This window comes from Osmerus mordax, chromosome 4 (assembly GCF_038355195.1).
Source record: "Osmerus mordax isolate fOsmMor3 chromosome 4, fOsmMor3.pri, whole genome shotgun sequence".
Classification (NCBI taxonomy): Eukaryota; Metazoa; Chordata; class Actinopteri; order Osmeriformes; family Osmeridae; genus Osmerus; species Osmerus mordax.
Window position 1 is genome coordinate 5,891,453 of NC_090053.1, and position 17,678 is coordinate 5,909,130.

The following is a 17,678-nucleotide window of genomic DNA, read 5'->3' on the forward strand; positions in this document are numbered from 1 at the left end:
CTCCAAACCCTTTTCAAATCTTTCTGGAGCAGACAGACTTCTTGGACAGTGATAGGGATTCCTTGGTCCTGTAACCAAAACACTTCCTCTCTTAACTGTCTTCATAACAGTCTTTGTGGTGTGAGCAAGTAAGATTAATTGGACCGAGACATGCTCCCTCATTATCCGTGTGTTGCGCAAAAGATTACGTCAGTAGTGAATCCTGTACAATCAGTAAAACAAACACATGCTTTAACAACACATTTGATATTGATCGATACAATGATTATTACAATTAAACAGTACAAACCATCAATGTAATTTCCCTTTTGACCATAAGTCTTGGTATAGCAAAGAGATTTGTTTGCACAATACCGTTGTTATGCTATAAGTTCAATATTTTTACCTGATGAAACCAATCCCTACCAGGCTGATCTCAATCACGCTCCACAGCCTGGTTACCATGGCACCCACTTACTGTAAGTCACTCAAAGCTTCCCTTTCATGCTGAGGTAAAAATCAGCTTAGAAATTAAACATAAGACATGAATGAACACTGGCAAAGAACAGTGTTCTATATATGTCTTTATTAAAAGATATTATAGAATGACATTCAGTGGTTAAAATGATATTGCTTTGACACCCACAGCACATCCTCAAGCACAGAGCATGAGTGATTCTTATGACTTTACTTCACCTGTTTCTGATACCACTGTTTACAAACCCCAAGGAACCTGAGTCTTTTCGGTCATACATGGTTGCGCTACATTCTTATCCCTTCATGTTGTAGACTGCAACTAAACATATACACAATTCACTATGGAGGTAGACTACCACAAATGTATGTATACAATAGTATACAAGCAAGTATACAATAAGAGTCATGTTTATACATATCCAATAACCAAGATGAGAGGGGAAGTGTAGGGTGTGTAGGGCATGCTGTAGCATGCCCTACACACCGGAGTCAGGTGGCTGAGTGGTGATGGTATCGGGCTAGTAATCTGAAGGTTGCCAGTTCGATTCCCGGCCGTGCCAAATGACATTGTGTCCTTGGGCAAGGCACTTCACCCTACTTGCCTCGGGGGGAATGTCCCTGTATTTACTGTAAGTCTCTCTGGATAAGAGTGCCTGCTAAATGACTAACAACACAGCAAGGGTAAATTGGAGAACAGGGTTGCCATTGTAGTAGTGCATCAAAGATGTAGTGTTCCGCTAACTGACAGCCATTTTGTCTTAATGTGCTCCAACACAATAGCATCATGTTGTTTCTATTAAATGGGGGAATAGCATCTAAAAGTTCTTTAGACTTCATACAAGGTATATCTCAACACAGCAAAGTGATAAATCTAGTTCTACACAGGGACTGAAGCAAGTTTGCTACAAAGTACTACACTGATGGCTGTTGTAGAGTAGGTGTGAGACAGGGTGATGTCAAGCTGAATTTTTGTTATGGGTTGAGGAGGAGTTGAGGAGAGGACGGAGGGGTCGAGAAGGAAATGGCATGGTCAGCTGGGTCAGTCTACTTAAACTGGCCAATGGGTGGGGGCACCTTAATGTCCTGCCCCTTTTCCAACTTCTTCTCACAGTCTACCAGGTAGTTGACTCCATCAATCACGGTCTGCACTAGCTGGACCTACAAAACAGGCATTTGCGTGCACACACATACAGAAAGAAGCAGACAAGCATGCACACACAGTGGGTGATGAGTAAGAATAGCAGTCCTGTTATTTCCTCCATGTCTCATCTTATTTGTCCCCCATCTGCCCCCCCCCCCCCACCTCCATTTTTGTGTCTCTCTATTTCATTTTCCCTCTTCCAGGACTAGGAGAGTGCAAACATTGTGAGATGGAGTACTTACAGAGGAACAATAGAGAATAGCTTCTTTGTTACCATCTATGTCGCACACTCACATGTAGACATACTCATGACAGCATAAGTGGGCACAGGGTACAGGCTGCACAACAGGCTAGCGAGCACACAAGCCAGTTTCACGCCTTTCCTGAGCTTTCTGGTACATTTCCATGGCTTTGTCCCAATAGTGTAAACTGGCTTCCTCTCGTATCTTTTCCCTAGGCTGCAACTTCCACCTTTGTTTCATAATGTTAGATCATTTTTATACAAATTTGTATATTACTAGTAGTATTATAATTATACATTAGCAACAACAAGCAAGATTTAAAAAAAGACGCTATTTTAGACCGTTGGACTGCATCGTCTGCATTGGACTGATCGGTTCTGTTCACCTCAGATTTGCCCAGGCGGTCCAGGTTGGAGATGTCAAAGGTGCTGCCCACAGCGGCTGAATCCACACCCCCTGTGCCTCTCTTCTGCAGGCGAAGGTTTTCCAGGATCTTAGCGAAGCGAGGGTCCTGGAAAAGGACAGAGAGACAATAATTCGATATTATGCAGCTTTGTGAAGTCACTTGTCCTCCCAGTGAGAGGGGGGACACATTAGACTTGGGCTTGGCTTTTGCAGAGTGAGGTGCTGATTGTTGAATGAGTCGCAGTCATGCGGTGGCTTGGGCCACTGTCACTGGTGCTGGGAGGGCAGGGAAGTCTGGTGATGCCACAGTGTGTGTGTGTGTGTGTGAAGGCCTCACCTTGCTGAGGCGTGGCAGGTTGACATGTACTCCAGCACGCAGGCCGGTACCCAGGTTGGAGGGGCATGTGAGGATGTATCCCAGTCTCTTATTCCACATAAACTCCCAGCCCTTCTCCTGAATCAGCCTCTCCACCTTACAACAGTGACAGTAGGAAACTCAGTAGGAAACTTAAGGCAATGGCTACTGGCTGCAGCTGACCTGCAAAAATGAATCCCAACTGTAAGTCTTTAATAAAAAAGGCTGCAACTTCACATGGAGGCTATATAAGCCACAGTGCACACACACATACATTGTACATCTGTGTTGCTATACTGTTGGTGAGGCTTTTACATTACATTACATTTAGCCATTTAGCAGACACTCTTATCCTGAGCGACTTACAGTAAGTACAGGGACATTCCCCCGAGGCAAGTAGGGTGAAGTGCCTTTGCCCAAGGACACAACGTCATTTTTCACGGCCGGAAATCGAACCGTCAACCTTCTGATTAATAGCCTGATTCCCTAACCGCTCAGCCATCTGACCCCCACCCCCCCAGTAACTATACTGAACTGCAACACACCCTCTGATGGGGTACTTGGAACACATTGATACATAATTGATGAAAGATAATGTGTGTGTATGGATGTGAGTGTGGGTGTGTATATTGTGCTACTCTGATCATGACAGTGCATATCAGCTTATATTACTTGTTTCAAGCCGCTGCAGAACCTCTCAAACACCCTCTTCATGTTGCCACCCTTCTCCATGGAGATGACCCTGGTGTGGTCCTCCTCATTGATCCAGATAAGGAAGGTCTTCTCGTTGTTGTGCCTAAAGAAAGACAAACAGGGTTAAAAAACATAATTCCTTATATAAATATTCATATAATATGTGCTTATAGAACCACCTCAGAGATGCTGAGGTGGTTAGTTGTCAGATAAAGGGTTAGTTGCTCTCTTCAGTTTAGCCCCGTGTTAATAATCCAGTTTGTTAGAGACCAGAAGATAGGGGACCTTCTGCCCTTGAAAGATATTGAGATAAAACATGAATACATGTGTTATTCAGCCAAGTGAGTAAAAGCTCAATCTGATGTCCTAAATTCTATTTACGTAATGTTGCGTCTAAAGTTATTCAAACAAAACAGCGTCACAGAGGGCAATGCAAATTCATTGCAGTGGCAATATTTGATCTTCTGAAAAACGATAAGAGTTAATGGGTAAGGGAGAAGTCTGGGATGAGGAGAGTGGGAAAAAGATTGATCTTGGAGTGAGTCTGACTGGCATTGCGTTAGGCTATTACTGGGTCCCGACTTAAACATACTGCTGAGTGGGCACTGTCTGCATCCCAAATGTGCCTTCATAGCTTTACAGGATAGCCACACGTTGTCAGTTAAAAACATTAAGCTACTAACATATACCAAAAATGCCACACATTGTAATACAAAAGATAATTGTAATTTACAATATCTATGATTTTTAGATCATGCTTACCAGATACCACGGGCATCTGGCCAATCGCGAGCCATCCCTGCACATGTCAGGAGTGGGGACACTGGCTTATCAAACAGGAAGTGGTCCTACATAAACACATTCAAAACAGGAAATTAACGACAAGTTCTCCGGCCTCATCAGGCCAAACGACTCATAATTCTCTTAACAACTCGCCTCCTCCGCACCTGTGTCTATAAAATTGTGAAAGCACAGCACAAGTTTCTGCCACCTACATCAATGAGCTGCTGCTGTTCCTGGTCTGTCATCTGGGTGAGGCTGTAGTATTTTCCGGTTAAGTCCCCCTTCAGGCCACTGAGGGCATCCACCACGACCCGCTCGACCTCCCTACGCTCTGCACGCGTGCACGCGGGGGGCAGGCTCAGACCTCGGATGCTCCGCCCTGTCCTGACCCTCGATGACAGCACATAGCGGTCATCGAATTGGCCTGAATGGATCTGATATTGAGACAACATTTTTACGATGTGCGCTTAGTGCTGTTGTAATGTGAACCAGGTCTTACTATCCCATAAAAAATTGACAAGATGAACAGTGATATTGGCCAACTGTTCTGTTAATGTTTGGCAATCCATTGTTCACTCTCCTCTTTGACATATCTTATCTACCTTGCTGGCGTCCAAGTCAGTAGGATGGGTCATAGTGTTGGGGTCGTAGCCGTTGTGCCTTTCCTTTATGACTGGATCCAACAGGTCAGCAAACGCCTGTAATTCACCCCCCAAAAAAGGTGGTGGTGATGATCATTGGAATTACATCATAACTCACATTTAACTGGACTCAGATTGCACTTCCCGATTGTAAGCAAATAATATGTTGTAAAAGCAATTAGGGATTGAAAGTGTTAAATAAATTGGCCGTTTTGCCTGAAACCAAACAAATCCTTTTTTGGTGTAAATTGCTTTATTCTCAAGGATAGTCTGTACTGATGCTATGATTTTGATATAATTTGAACCTTGAAACACCAGGTACCAAAGCATTCAAGGTTAGACATATTTCTAAAGCTACTGATTAGGTGGACTGATGTTCTTCAAAATAAGATCTTCAGAATCTCATTTTGTTTCTGTGACCAAGTGCCATAGTGATAAGCTATAATAAGTATTCATCATCACAACAATAGCAAAATGGTGTTATATGTTGCATCAAGTTGACATTCTAACCTCATATGATTCCTCATCCCCTGCCACCATGCCCACAGTCTTGATGAAGGGGTGCCCAGGGTTGTCCACACCGGTTTGGATGGCCTGGTCCAGGGTGAACCCATTGGGTGTGGCCTTGTCACACAGTTTGGCATAGATGGCTGGGGTCAGGTGGCTAGCCATGCAGTTGTTATGCTTGCGGAGGTCGGGATATTCTGCACTGTAGTATGGACATAATTACACAATCTTAAATATTGCCCATGCATAAATATGATATTAGTTTGTAGCTGACGGCTTTGTTTAGTAGCATATCTTGGTGGATTTAAGTCAAAATGTTAAGGCTACATAAACATATTGTAAAAATTACTGCATATATAATTTCACGGTGCACCCTCCATGGCTCTGCTACGCTAAAGCCACCTGCGTCTGCAGTGCCATCAACACCGCTAGTGTCGGGCTTTTCAAGTCCTACATACATGCTCGAGTGTTTACACTTCGCAGCGCGAGCTCACATCAGAAATACATTATGAGCCTTCTGTATGTTTCCCACTGACATTTTGGAGTCACGTTTAATATAAATGCGCACATTGTGTAGGCTAAGCTTTGTGCTAATGTCTTATTTTGTCTATTTGTATGTTAAGTGTAGGCAATGTAAAAAGTGACACGTAGCCTACTAGGCTGAGGTTTAATGCAATATTATAACTGTATAGCAACAACCTACGCTTCTCAATGAACCAGTATTCCAGAGGCTATTAATCCTTCGGGGGCATATGAGGACATACATTTGGCCATTCATCTTGCCAGCCGACATACCTGACACACCATAGCTTGTGCTGTAGCCTACAGGCAGTAAACAGGCTATATTTTTGGTAGCCTAATCAATGTAAGTCCCAAAATAACATATTTTATTAAGTCAAGGCCAATGTCTGGTTAGGGAAAACACATTCGCCATAGCCTAAATGTAGTTTTGTTATAGGTCAAGTTGGCTCTACCACAATAAGATAACTTTACAGCAGTATGAAGGCAACTGTTATAAAAATGAACGTAAAATCGGCAAACCCATTTACCTGGCAGGATACACTCGCCGAACCGGCGCCCCGGCGGTGACATGGTCCCTTTTCAGAAAAACTCCCGCTGTCAAAGACCCAGCTCCAACTAATGACAGAATCCCAATATATCGTTTTGAAGACAGAATTTTTGTGAAGCTGCTTGCCATCTTATTTTCAGTAGGGATGAGTTGAACAGGAGCTTTCTGCCTCCGAAAAAATTAAATCTGAGAACGGAGAAGTGTTGCAGAGACTGCGGGTGGTGTGAATGCAGAAGAATCCAACTGAATTTTATAATAAACCTACGGCTCATAAACCCCAGCATACAGTAACCCCTCCCTTCCGTCCAATCCAATTAAAACCCACGTTAAAAACACGAATGCAATGAAAATGCGAATATGATTTATTTAGTCAGTTTAAGTCGTGTTAAGTGAATACTAAATGGCGTGAACACCTTATTGACGTGACTTAACAGTTTTGGTGTGAAACATTTAATTGTTGACCGAACTAGCCTACCGAAATGCCTAGCATCTTGTGGCAATTGCGCAATACCTAATCAAGCTATGGCACTGCATAAATTAGTTAGGGTGATTTTACAGCCTACTTTAGATAGATTAGAAAACGTAGTCTATGTAATCCCCTCTATTATTAACAAAAACTGCAGTTAATAGATCTTACGACAGTGCCAAGTGTATTCTTTCAATATTTTTGACCGCCTTAAATTTAAGCTTGTTTATCATTTAATATAGGCTTTTAAGTATTTTTGTAATACGGTCACCTACCCAGTTATAGTCTGCCAATCTTATTGTAAGGTGTGGCTCTTATTTTGCTTAATAAGTTCCGAGTGCCTACCTGACACTCGTCACACATCTCATGGCTCGCTGAGATTTAACGGCCATGCGCAAGTACACACACTTAACAGCAAGGAAGTAAAAAAGCTGTTTAAAAACCAAAACAATATTAGATATTATTGCTGTGGATAACAGAATATTTGAAATAAAAAGCTATTGAACTGATGTCTGTTACTAATGTTGAAACATGAAGGACACTACTGTACTTTTATGGTGTTGACCATTGGACACCTTTGTCTTCCAGGTAAGTATCAGGTGATTTTTAATCAGCAGATAAAGTGGTAGGACATAATACGTTTTTACTACAGGCTCTTAAAGCCTGATGCGTGCAAGACTCAAACAGTAAACAGCATTCTGGTCAAAAGAGAACATTAACAATATCAATTATAATAAATATAAGTATGTTACTTAAGAAAGATTGATTTTTATTTACAAACACATTGAACAATATGTTACATATTTACATCGGTTTTCCCCTTTCACTTAAAAGTTGACATTAAAAACACACAAACAAATCAATAAATTAACAATTATCACCCTTGCCTCAAAATTCAGAATGCGACTCAGAATGCGACTTGATTGTTAGTGATCCAGATCAAATTAAAATAAAAGATGGTATTGGAAGGTTCTTGAAATGCACAGGACCAAATAAAAATAAAAAGTGTATATTTGCATTGCATCATTTATATAAAAGAAATGGTCTTCAACCCAATGTTAGGAAAGACCCTGCCACTGGTGTTTAGTGATGTTTGTGAAAAAAGAAAAGAAAACTTCACTTGGCATTTTTTTCTACTTGTGATTTAAACAGTATGATAGTTAAGAGAATATTGGCGCAGTGCAGATCAGGGTAGCAATCTTTTCCTGCTGTAGCTCTTGCCTGGTACTTGATGTTTGGCAGGTTGGCTGAATGGTGAGAGCTCTACTTCATACTCTGCTCTCTTTTGAGACGGAGTTTCACCTGAAACAGAAAAAACGATTGCTAGTTGTTAGTAAAACAGCTGTATAGATACATTTACCCTTTCTAAAATTACAATAACTAAATTTAATTTTACTTTTACATTTTAGAGTTCTCTTGGAAGCAGAACTTTGTTTCCCCTTAAATAGCATGGGGGACTGAGTAAGGGCTAGGATCCCACTGGCAGACACGGGCTTCCGCACTTTGGAACTGGGTGTGGTTACCACTGTAAAGAAAAAAAAAAAAAAAAAAGCAAACCAACCACAGTTAATAAATAATCAATTACCTATAATCTCCAAGAGGGAAGGAACTACGTGCCAAAGTAATGTTTTGATCAAATGTAATGACCTACCAGACTGGACATCCTTTCCAGAAGTGAGGAATATTTCTTCACCTCCCAGAGGCTCAGCATCATCAGACTCAAGACCCAGGCTCTCCATCCAGAGTATGTCCTCTCGCTGGTTGGTTGGCGATGTTACAGATATTTTAACAGGAGAGGTCTGATTGAACCTTACGCTCAATAGTGGGGCTTCATTGGCTGGGGGCCCTTCGGTTTCCTCAGTCTCCTGTAGCCTGTAAACTCCTTCTAGATCGGCATCTTCCAGCATCTCCAGCTCCTCCATCAACAGTTCCCCTTTTGGGCCACGATCTTTGGTCCCTAACACCCCAGTCTGGGCCCTCTTCTTGCGGGGCCAGCTGTTGAGGGATTCTGGGGTGGACCTCCCATGGCTCTGGGGGGACGGGGTCAAGGGGAGGAGGTCAGCCATGCCCAGTGGGGACATGGTGTAGGATTGGCAAATGTATGTCTGGATGCTTCCGCCCTTTCCTGGGGTGCTTTTGGCTGGGGTCACATGGGCACAGAGGGATGGTGAGACACAGCCTGGGTCTCTGTGTTTGGTGCAGAAGGCCAGAGGGCTTTCCATTTGAAGAGGTTTCACACCACCTGAGGGAGTATGAGCTCCTGATCTGGGAGCACCATCACTTCCCTCATCATTGTTACTGAAGGAATCTGTGCGTCTAAACTTGAGCTTTGGAAGACCAGATGCCTGCATTTCCAGTTCTACTTGGTATGTAAGAGCGTTTGAGGAGGCATTAGGTTGCGTCTTTTTGCGACTAGGAGTTCTAGGTGAGGAGAACCGCAGAGGTTCAGTGGAGTATCCCAAACGCGCTGCTGCCTCCCTTTGCTGGCGGTCAGGAGTTTGCCGAAAACCGTAAATTCGGCCAGGTGTGGTATGCAGTGGTGGTTTGGGGGAGGCAGCTGTGAATACAAATGTTTTTTGGGGCTCAGTCACATTCCTGGAGAAGCTAATGTTCATTTTGATACCTCCAGTGAGCTGGGTCTTCATGACAGCAGCATCAGAAATGTCAATACTCTCCTCCTCTGTGGTTGCCGTGCTAAGCTGTGAGGAGTCACACAGTTGAGAATCTGTGTGGGACCCTGACTCGGTTTCCCCTTCAGAACCTTGACAGGACTCAGGCAGGTGCTTTCCATCAGGAAAGTCTGACTGAATTGTTCCCGTAGACACTCTATGACTGGTCTCTGCACTTTTACAATCAGTGCTACCTGGCACTGGTACTAGGCTTTCACAAGACTGGGATCTCCTGGTACCTACCCTGAGATTTTGGCAAGACCTAGTCCTAATCAAACGGTTCCCTGAAGATGATGAAGCAGTAGCATCTCCAGACTCTCTCAGGGAAGGTTTAGTGGGAGTCTTTGGTAATGTTTCAGGACTTAATGGTGTGGTGGAACCCTTTACAGGAGTGATTAAGCTCCTGGATGGAGAATTGAGCTTCAAGTCTTTGACTGGAGTTCCTCCAGAGCGAGTGAGCATGCAGTGAGAAGGACAGGGGGTCTTACTGGGGGTTTTGTTGTTCAGCATGGGTGGGGGAGACATGTCAAGAGGTGTGGTAACAATGATAGGAAAAGTGTTTTTTACTGGTGTGTTCGGCTCTCCAAATACCTTCTCAGATGATTGATGGCAATCTTTCTTAGATATCTCTTTAGAAACTACGACAGAAAGTTCTGGACTCCTTGATTGTGATAATTCATGGTAATGTATTGGTAATTCTTCTTTCTTGAACACATTCACTCTTTTTGGACTACTGGGTGGACAGCAAAATGTATTGGGTTTTCCCAATAGTCTTGGGGAGCTTCGAGTTGAAAGAGTAGGAGACTCTGGCACCTTGAAATCCATGTTTTCTGCACGTGTAGGTTTTTGTGGCGATGGTGACCAAGTGACACTCTTCTTTGGGGTTCTAGAACAGGGGCTCTGTAGCAAGCGAGCTCTAGCAGGTGACATACACTCCAGTAATGGTTTGACTGGTGTTCTTAAAATGCCTTTTAGGGGGCTTTCCTTCTGAGGTGTTTCCAATACCAGGCTCCTTCTGGTTGGAGATCTAAATGGGCTGCCTCTTATGGCTATTCCAGTGAAAGGCCCTTCTACTGGGCTCTCTGTAACAGAGCGGGCCTGAGCCCTGGAGGAGCGAGGGGTCTGAGGTGTCCTGGGGGTCTGAGTGGTACCAGGTGTCCTGCTCCCACAAGTGGCACCAGGTGTCCTGCTCCCACAAGTGGCCCTGCCACGTTTACCTGGAGACCTTGTTGCCGTTTTGTTGGGAGACTGTGAGAGCAAGATCATACAACTTAATGATTAGTATATTTAATCTACAAAGCATTACATTTAATAAGCAAGTATTAGGAATTGGTCATCTCAGACTAGACCAGTATTACCATTAGAAGTGGAAGAGTTGGGCCTACCTCAAAAACTTCAGATTCTGTGGACAGCTTTCTCTTTCTGGCCCTGGTTGCATAGATCTCTGAAGAGGTTGAAGCAGAGGGACCCCCAGGCGACTGTGTGGCCCCAAAAAGAAGGCGTACAGGAGACTGAACAGCCCTCAGATTAACCCCAGCTGTTCATTAATGACAAAGAAACGTTAGAATCAATTAATGTGGCCAATTTTTCCAAAAAAAGATTCATGAGAAATGAACAGTTTAACAACTTCCGGAACAATTAATCTGCCTGTGGCAATCACCATATTGAATTATTCACTCATACTTGCCTTTTTTGCTGTCACTGGGGAGAAGCTGCGAAGAGGAAAGCGCCCTGCCTAGGTTTCGGGAGCTAGGTTGAGTGGTTGAGTAGAAGATACTAGAATGTCTCCTTGCAAAGTTCTTTATTCTTGGACTCCTCCTGAGGTCTGCTGCAACAGTTAAGAAAAAGGACAGTCTAGTAAACATTTCACAGCACTATAGAAATCAGCATATCCACACACACTTTTAAATACAGATGTGGCATCAATCACTGACCTTCTGCGGGCTTCACTGGGGACTCCTCTACGATGCACTGTTCAGTTGGGACAGATCTCCTGAGAGGAAAACATATTGTAAAACTTTCACTCAATTTGTCAAGGTAAACCGTTTTATTCATTTTGAAAAGGGTTAGGTAACCACGTCCGTTGCTAAATATCCCCTTGCTATAATTCTACTGGCTAATGACTCCACAACTAACCTGCCCAGTTTCTGGCGGTGCAGCAGACGATTGGACACCTGCTTGTGAAGGGGTGTCTCAGTCACTTTCTTCGTAAGTAATTTACACCGCTCTGAAAGGGCAGATTTCCACACACAACACCATGTACACATTTGAATGTCGACTGTCTAGTGGAGGGATAAACCACGAGAGGAGTGGTTGTAAAGTATCCATAGCCTTTTCTTCCAGTGTCACTCAGATCAAATTTTAAAATTGCAATTCCAGTGTGGATATGGCCAAATGACAAGACTTGAGTGAGAACGCTGACACAGTAGTTTGAATCAGCTTGTTTCAAAGGGTTTTAGTTAGGGAGGAGCTGCTGCCTCGGTAACTAGAAGCAAAACACTATAAAGTGGATACTTCATTTTCAGACAAGATGCAGGGATTGTGTCTAAATGTTAAATGAATGAATAAACACATCACCCGTGTGGATGTGCAGTCATATCTCTAATAGAACTGTGAAGAGGTTTTGTTCATGGCACATCATCAATATCCCATTCCTTTAAGCCAGACAGATTTCAAGATCGAAACAAACTGATGTATAATGTAACAGAAAACATTCTTTACCATCATCATCTGTGTCTCGCACGCGCTTGCGTTTCAGTCCCTCCACAGCAGAGACAGACTGGCTCCGGGGAAGCTTAGCTTTCTTGGAGGGGGAGATGTTGTCCTGGTTGAAAAGGTTCCTCCTGACCTTGGTGACCTCTATGGCATTTTATGAAATTGAAGTATTTATTCTTAACAACTGATCTTCCAGCAGATGAATTATGTAGACTGTAGATTAGATCTATATTTACTACACCTTGTGCTGCTTGGTTCTTAGGTGGGACTGGGGGAGGCGCAGTAGCTGGCTTTTGCACAGCAACACAGACCTTGGGTTTGACCTTTTCATAGAACATAAGCGTGATTAAGTTTCAATTTTTATGTTATTACAGTTATGTTGACCTACATAGTAAAAATATTTAAGGAAGCTTCCTAGTTCTTATCTGCAAGTTGAACACACTAGTCATGATCTGTAAGCCAAAGGTTACACAAAAGCGATTCAGCTCACCACTCTGGTAGATTTCCTGGGCATCTCTATCTGGCGGAGACTCTGATTTGCTTCTGTCATACTCCTGTGCCGGGTGAGCATCCCACTCCTTAAAGACATGTGCATGTTCTTTTAGCAAACACAGCTTCTTTAACGTTCAACTTTAAGGAAAACTGCAATTTATCAACAAAGCATATATATACAGACTGCTAATCTATTGTCCAGTAATGAAACTAACCAGCCATCGAAACATTGCTATGAAGTATATATATGTATTTTAATAAGTTGAGTACATTTTCAGCTAAAGATGCCTCACCTTTTCCTACTGGTGGAACGGTCACGTAGGTCCAGTAGTCGTTCCCCACCGTGAGAGCCTAGACTGTGGGCAGCGGAGAGCTGTGAAGAAGAGGAGCAGGGAGATATGCTGTCCTTGGCCACAGACTCATCGCTGAAGAAGTCAGAGGGGAGCACTGCCATTAGTGCGCCAGGCAGCTGGGTGCCCAGACTGTGGTAGACATCTGCAAGGACCCTGGGGATGGCTGTCAGGAAGCTGTTAAAGGACAAGCATACTTACACGTAAGTATAGTATACTAGCTTCATCTGAATTGGTTCCAAGAGAAACATGTTTGTTAGTGATACTGATAGTGAGTACATGGTTCCATTGTTCTATTGACAACTGAGAACAGATGCGAAATATACTTAATGGAATATTGTGATGCACGATGGTGGTTTGACGGTTGTAAAAGAACAGGACACCCACCGGGGGAGGATTTCGTCCTGCAGTAACTTGGTCAGATACTCTGGGTCTTTGGTTCGGGAGATGATCCTCAACATATCAGCCACCTGGAATAAATAATCCAAAAAGTCAAATTGAGTCATTGTCTCAATGTAGTTACTGGTAGCTATTTCTAGTTATCGGGCTATGATTAGCTGTTCCTACTTCTTCAACCATCTGCTCAGTATCCAATGAGTCAGACTGCTCAGCGGGGCAGCACATCTCAAACCTCAGCACCGTCTGGAGCTTGCACCTTCGAGAACATGCATTATAATGATTAGAACATCCTGTTAGAACCCTGCCCTTTGTAAACATCCCGTCAGATACAGTAGTACTTACTCTCTGACTTTGATTTCAGCGTCTGCGGCGTTTTCATAAAACTGTCGGATGGATTTACTAGACTTAAGCAGGTTCTGCTGGACAAACAAGGAGGTCTGCATCTGCCAGGCAGAGGGAAAGATTACAACATCAACGTCAAACACAGGCCATTTGTCTTAAATAAATACATAGATTGCACGTTAATCACTTAAAAGCTTAAGCAACATGATACAATGTCAATAAACAGAGGGAACGGCCCCAGTCTTACTGCCAGTTCTGGGTTAGGCGCTAGGAAGTGCTTCACAGCTGTAATGAGGTTCTGGGCTCCAGTGAGTAAGGAGGACTCTCTCTCCATCACTGTCTGGTCGTAGCTGGACTTCAGGTGGGACTTCAGCTCCTCCTCACTCTTAAACACTGGACAGTACAGGGTGATAAGTTGTAATGAGCAATAAGATTAGATAAAAGTATTATATCGACATATAGGCTTTCATTACTAATGCATTAAATCCTTTGCTTTATTCATATGGAGTAGGGAATATAGGCCTCACACAAAATCTATGTTTATCACATGGCTTACTGAGGGTTGTGGATGCGCCACCCTTGCCCTTGTCTCCAGAGCGTCTCTTTCCCAACTTTTCTGGCCCCCTGCCCTCTGTCCCTTGGGGCTCGATTTCAGCCTGGCTCTTCTGGGCCTCCTTTACATTCAGACGGGCCACATTGAGCATCTGCAATGAGCGACTCATTGTTTTCATCTTCTGTCTCACTGGCGTGCGTTGGGCACCACCTACAGGCCAGAGGAGAGAACCATGCACAGCAAATTTGAAAAGTACTTTCACAGCACTATAATCAACCATGGTTTTCCATGTTCATGCTGAGAACAACTGACTCAATTGATGACCAAATGGATTTCCACTTCATATACCAATGTTTGGCTCACAAGCATGACAAAAAAAAGTGTTTAACCAGAAATACCAAAGAGCATCATCAAAGAGCATACAAGATAATATTCTGAGTATCACATACGTTTCCTGCCTCTCTTGTTGCTATGGCCCTGTGAGGTCTTGTAGAGTTCTGCCAGACTGTTGACCAGATCCTCCTGGGCAACAGGCAGCTCCTCTTCCTGGCCTTCTTCTTCCACCAACTCTGGCACTGCATGCAGCAGCCTGGATACATAGACACAAATGTACTGAAGACACTGTCATGATAGTCACATGAGCAACCACACAGTAATTGAACATATATTTGTATACACACTTTCACAAATAGTAATGAAATAAAGGACTAGAGAACTTTAAAAGTCTACCTTATTGACTCCATGAGGTGAGAACTAACACCTGATTGGTCAGAATGAGGGAACCAGCCCTCAACAAGGCCAGTTGTCAGAGAGCTGGAACAATGACTTAGTTCTTGCTGCACCCAGTCAGGAATCTGGAGATTGTTCACCGGGGCTAGAAGATGCACAAAAATCACATCCACTTATTCATCAATCAACAACAGTCATCGACTTATGGCAGACTAAGAGTCGATAATTAATTCACTCTTCAGTATCTCACCACTCTCTCCTTCTCTGTCCATAATGTCATAGACTACTCCGAGAACACTGCTGACCACCTCAGGTAGGTCTGCAGATGCATCAGGGGCAATTACATCAGCAGTAAGGACGTCGTTGTTGTGGATGAGCGCAGGATGAAAAACGGTGAGAAGGGCTGTGAAACTCGACAGAGGGGACAGGACGGCCGAGCAGATCAGGCCACTGGCACACACCTCAGCAAACTGTGGACGCAAGATGTCCCAGTATTTAGCAGGGAGACAATCATTTGTGTGTGTGTGTGTGTGTTGAGTAAACGTGGGGGAAAACCTAACATCTTTCTAATGAATTTAGACCAGTAGTGTTAAATACTACACCAAGATATAGGTCATATTACTTTTTAGGCACCTTTTTCTCAACATTCTCTACATAAGGCTGACTGAATTAGCCATGCAGTAGTACTACTACACAGTGCATGAATAGTTCAGAGATGGGAAGTCATTATAGGTTGTGTGTTGAGAAAGTATAACTGTAAAGCATGTTTACCATATGCACATCCTGAGTGAAGAGTGCACGCAGAAGTTGTTTGAAGGCTTCATTGTCGTGGTCTGAAGGATCAGGACTCTGCAGCACCCAGGACTCTGAGGCAACCTCAGTGGAAGAGTGGGCCTCCCAGCCCTCAAGCACCCCCTTCAGACACACCGTCACTGGGGGGAGGAGGATCCCCTGTCTCCTTGCCATGGGTTGCAATGACATACTGCAGGCATAAGGAGCATCACCTGTGTAGGTGGAAAGGAGCACAAGTAGGGGGGAGGGGGAGTCATAACAATGAAAGTCACATATTCCACTATAAAACAAATTCCAGTAATGTTTACTTGTGTGTTTTGGTCTGGGGTCAGTGTTTTTAGTGTGAGTGGCTATTGCTTTGGCAAGTGGGATATTTGACAAGTCACAAACCTTGGTCCCATTGAAGCAATCCTCTGAGAACAGGGAAAGCCAAGCGGTTCAGTCGCTGAGAGGACAAAAGGTATCCGATACTGGCGTCTAGAGGAAAGGCCTCCCTTCCCACTGTAGAAGCAGTGGTGTCAAGGCCAGTGTCAAGCCCATGAGATGAGTTCTGATGACAGCAGAGGTCCAGAAGTGTAACCAGGGGAATCACTCTGCCCCCCACCTTAATCAGCACCTCTGCTAGTCTGTCAGACCCCAGATGGTCCGCACTTTTCATCACCTAAAATAAAACATAAGGTTAACATTAGGTTACTAGGACATCACTGGACTTGCACTCTTGCAAACTTGGAACCAAATTTTGAATAGCTACTAACCTGGAGGTAATGACTGCTGTCTACCCAGTGAAGGATAACTTGACGATGGGTAAACATTTCGGTTAGTCCTTTTGGTAGGATAAACTCTGACACATCCGTGTTGCTATCACTTTCAGGTAGACAAATGTATGCGTCCATTTGTGCCATTGAGTGCGGGCACTCAGACACGAGAAATAACACATTTCTCCCACCACCTGACACGTCCTCCTCCAGTTGAGAAGAACCCTTAGTTATTCGATTTGACTTCCTAGGTCTCAATGACAGTTTGGTGGGAGATGTTATGTCCGGTCTGTCCCATTGGAAATCCAGCAGCGCCTCTTTCAGTGCGTTTTGTATAGTAACAGATCGGTTACATTTCCTTGGAAAAGTGTCGGTCTTCTCTCTTGCTTCCAATTTGGATTGAAAATCTACCTCAAAGTCTTCAAAAGTTTTGTCTCGTAGTTCTTTGAAGTCCGAGCCTCGGGAAACGAGGTTCGCATTTCGCCCCCCCCGTGACCGAATGAATTTGTAACCCCAACGCACTTTGTCGAATCCATATTTGTATCCGAAATGTAGCAGAATTCTTAGAATGCCCTGTTTCAGTAGGTGGGTTTTGCCAATTTCAGTAGAACTTGAAGCGTGTTCAGATCCTTGACAGTTGACATCAATAACAAAAACGACGTTGTGCAATGCCATTGTTTGAAAACAACATCAGATCCATTTACTCCTGTGTAAGCTACTGACTAAGCTAGGGCTAAGGTTAGCTAACACGTCTTTTCTTACGACGAGGTCTCTTCACCACAGCGCTTCAGAAAGTAAAACACGTGCACACATTCACCCGACACGTTAATAAAGTCCCATTAATATGTCACGTCTCTTTGTACAATTTAAACACGAAACACAAACTATCTAACAACCAAGTTACTCGAAAAGGTTCGCCATTTTCTGTTCAAGTCAACTCTTCGCGCCGCTTTTGGCGAAGTTCCACCCCTTTGCTGTGATTGGCAGCCATCGAATTTGGTCTCTCGCAGGCCCTGGACAAAAGATCACTCGAAATAAAACTTTTTTTTTTACGCCCTCACAAAAAAACATAACAATAAAAAACGGCTGACTGAAAAGGTAGGTTTTTTCTTCAGATGAATGTA

General features: G+C 43.6%; 1 protein-coding gene across 1 annotated transcript; it reads right to left on the reverse strand.

The window, feature by feature from the left end:
* Positions 1-547: 547 nt before the first annotated feature.
* Positions 548-17,229, reverse strand: ticrr (TopBP1-interacting, checkpoint, and replication regulator). Its single transcript, XM_067234112.1, has 30 exons — positions 16,555-17,229; positions 16,190-16,460; positions 15,779-16,011; positions 15,243-15,477; positions 15,008-15,152; positions 14,728-14,867; positions 14,282-14,488; positions 13,973-14,118; positions 13,726-13,826; positions 13,552-13,639; positions 13,372-13,454; positions 12,928-13,161; positions 12,633-12,720; positions 12,384-12,465; positions 12,149-12,286; positions 11,564-11,654; positions 11,362-11,420; positions 11,115-11,252; positions 10,813-10,964; positions 8,410-10,675; positions 8,161-8,283; positions 6,273-6,471; positions 5,227-5,425; positions 4,678-4,773; positions 4,288-4,509; positions 4,055-4,140; positions 3,272-3,395; positions 2,582-2,716; positions 2,225-2,350; positions 548-1,614 (listed from the first exon to the last, which is right to left on the reverse strand). Exons 1-30 carry the CDS (start codon positions 17,227-17,229, stop codon positions 1,501-1,503), a joined length of 6,996 nt encoding a protein of 2,331 aa, XP_067090213.1. The 3' UTR covers positions 548-1,500.
* Positions 17,230-17,678: the final 449 nt, after the last annotated feature.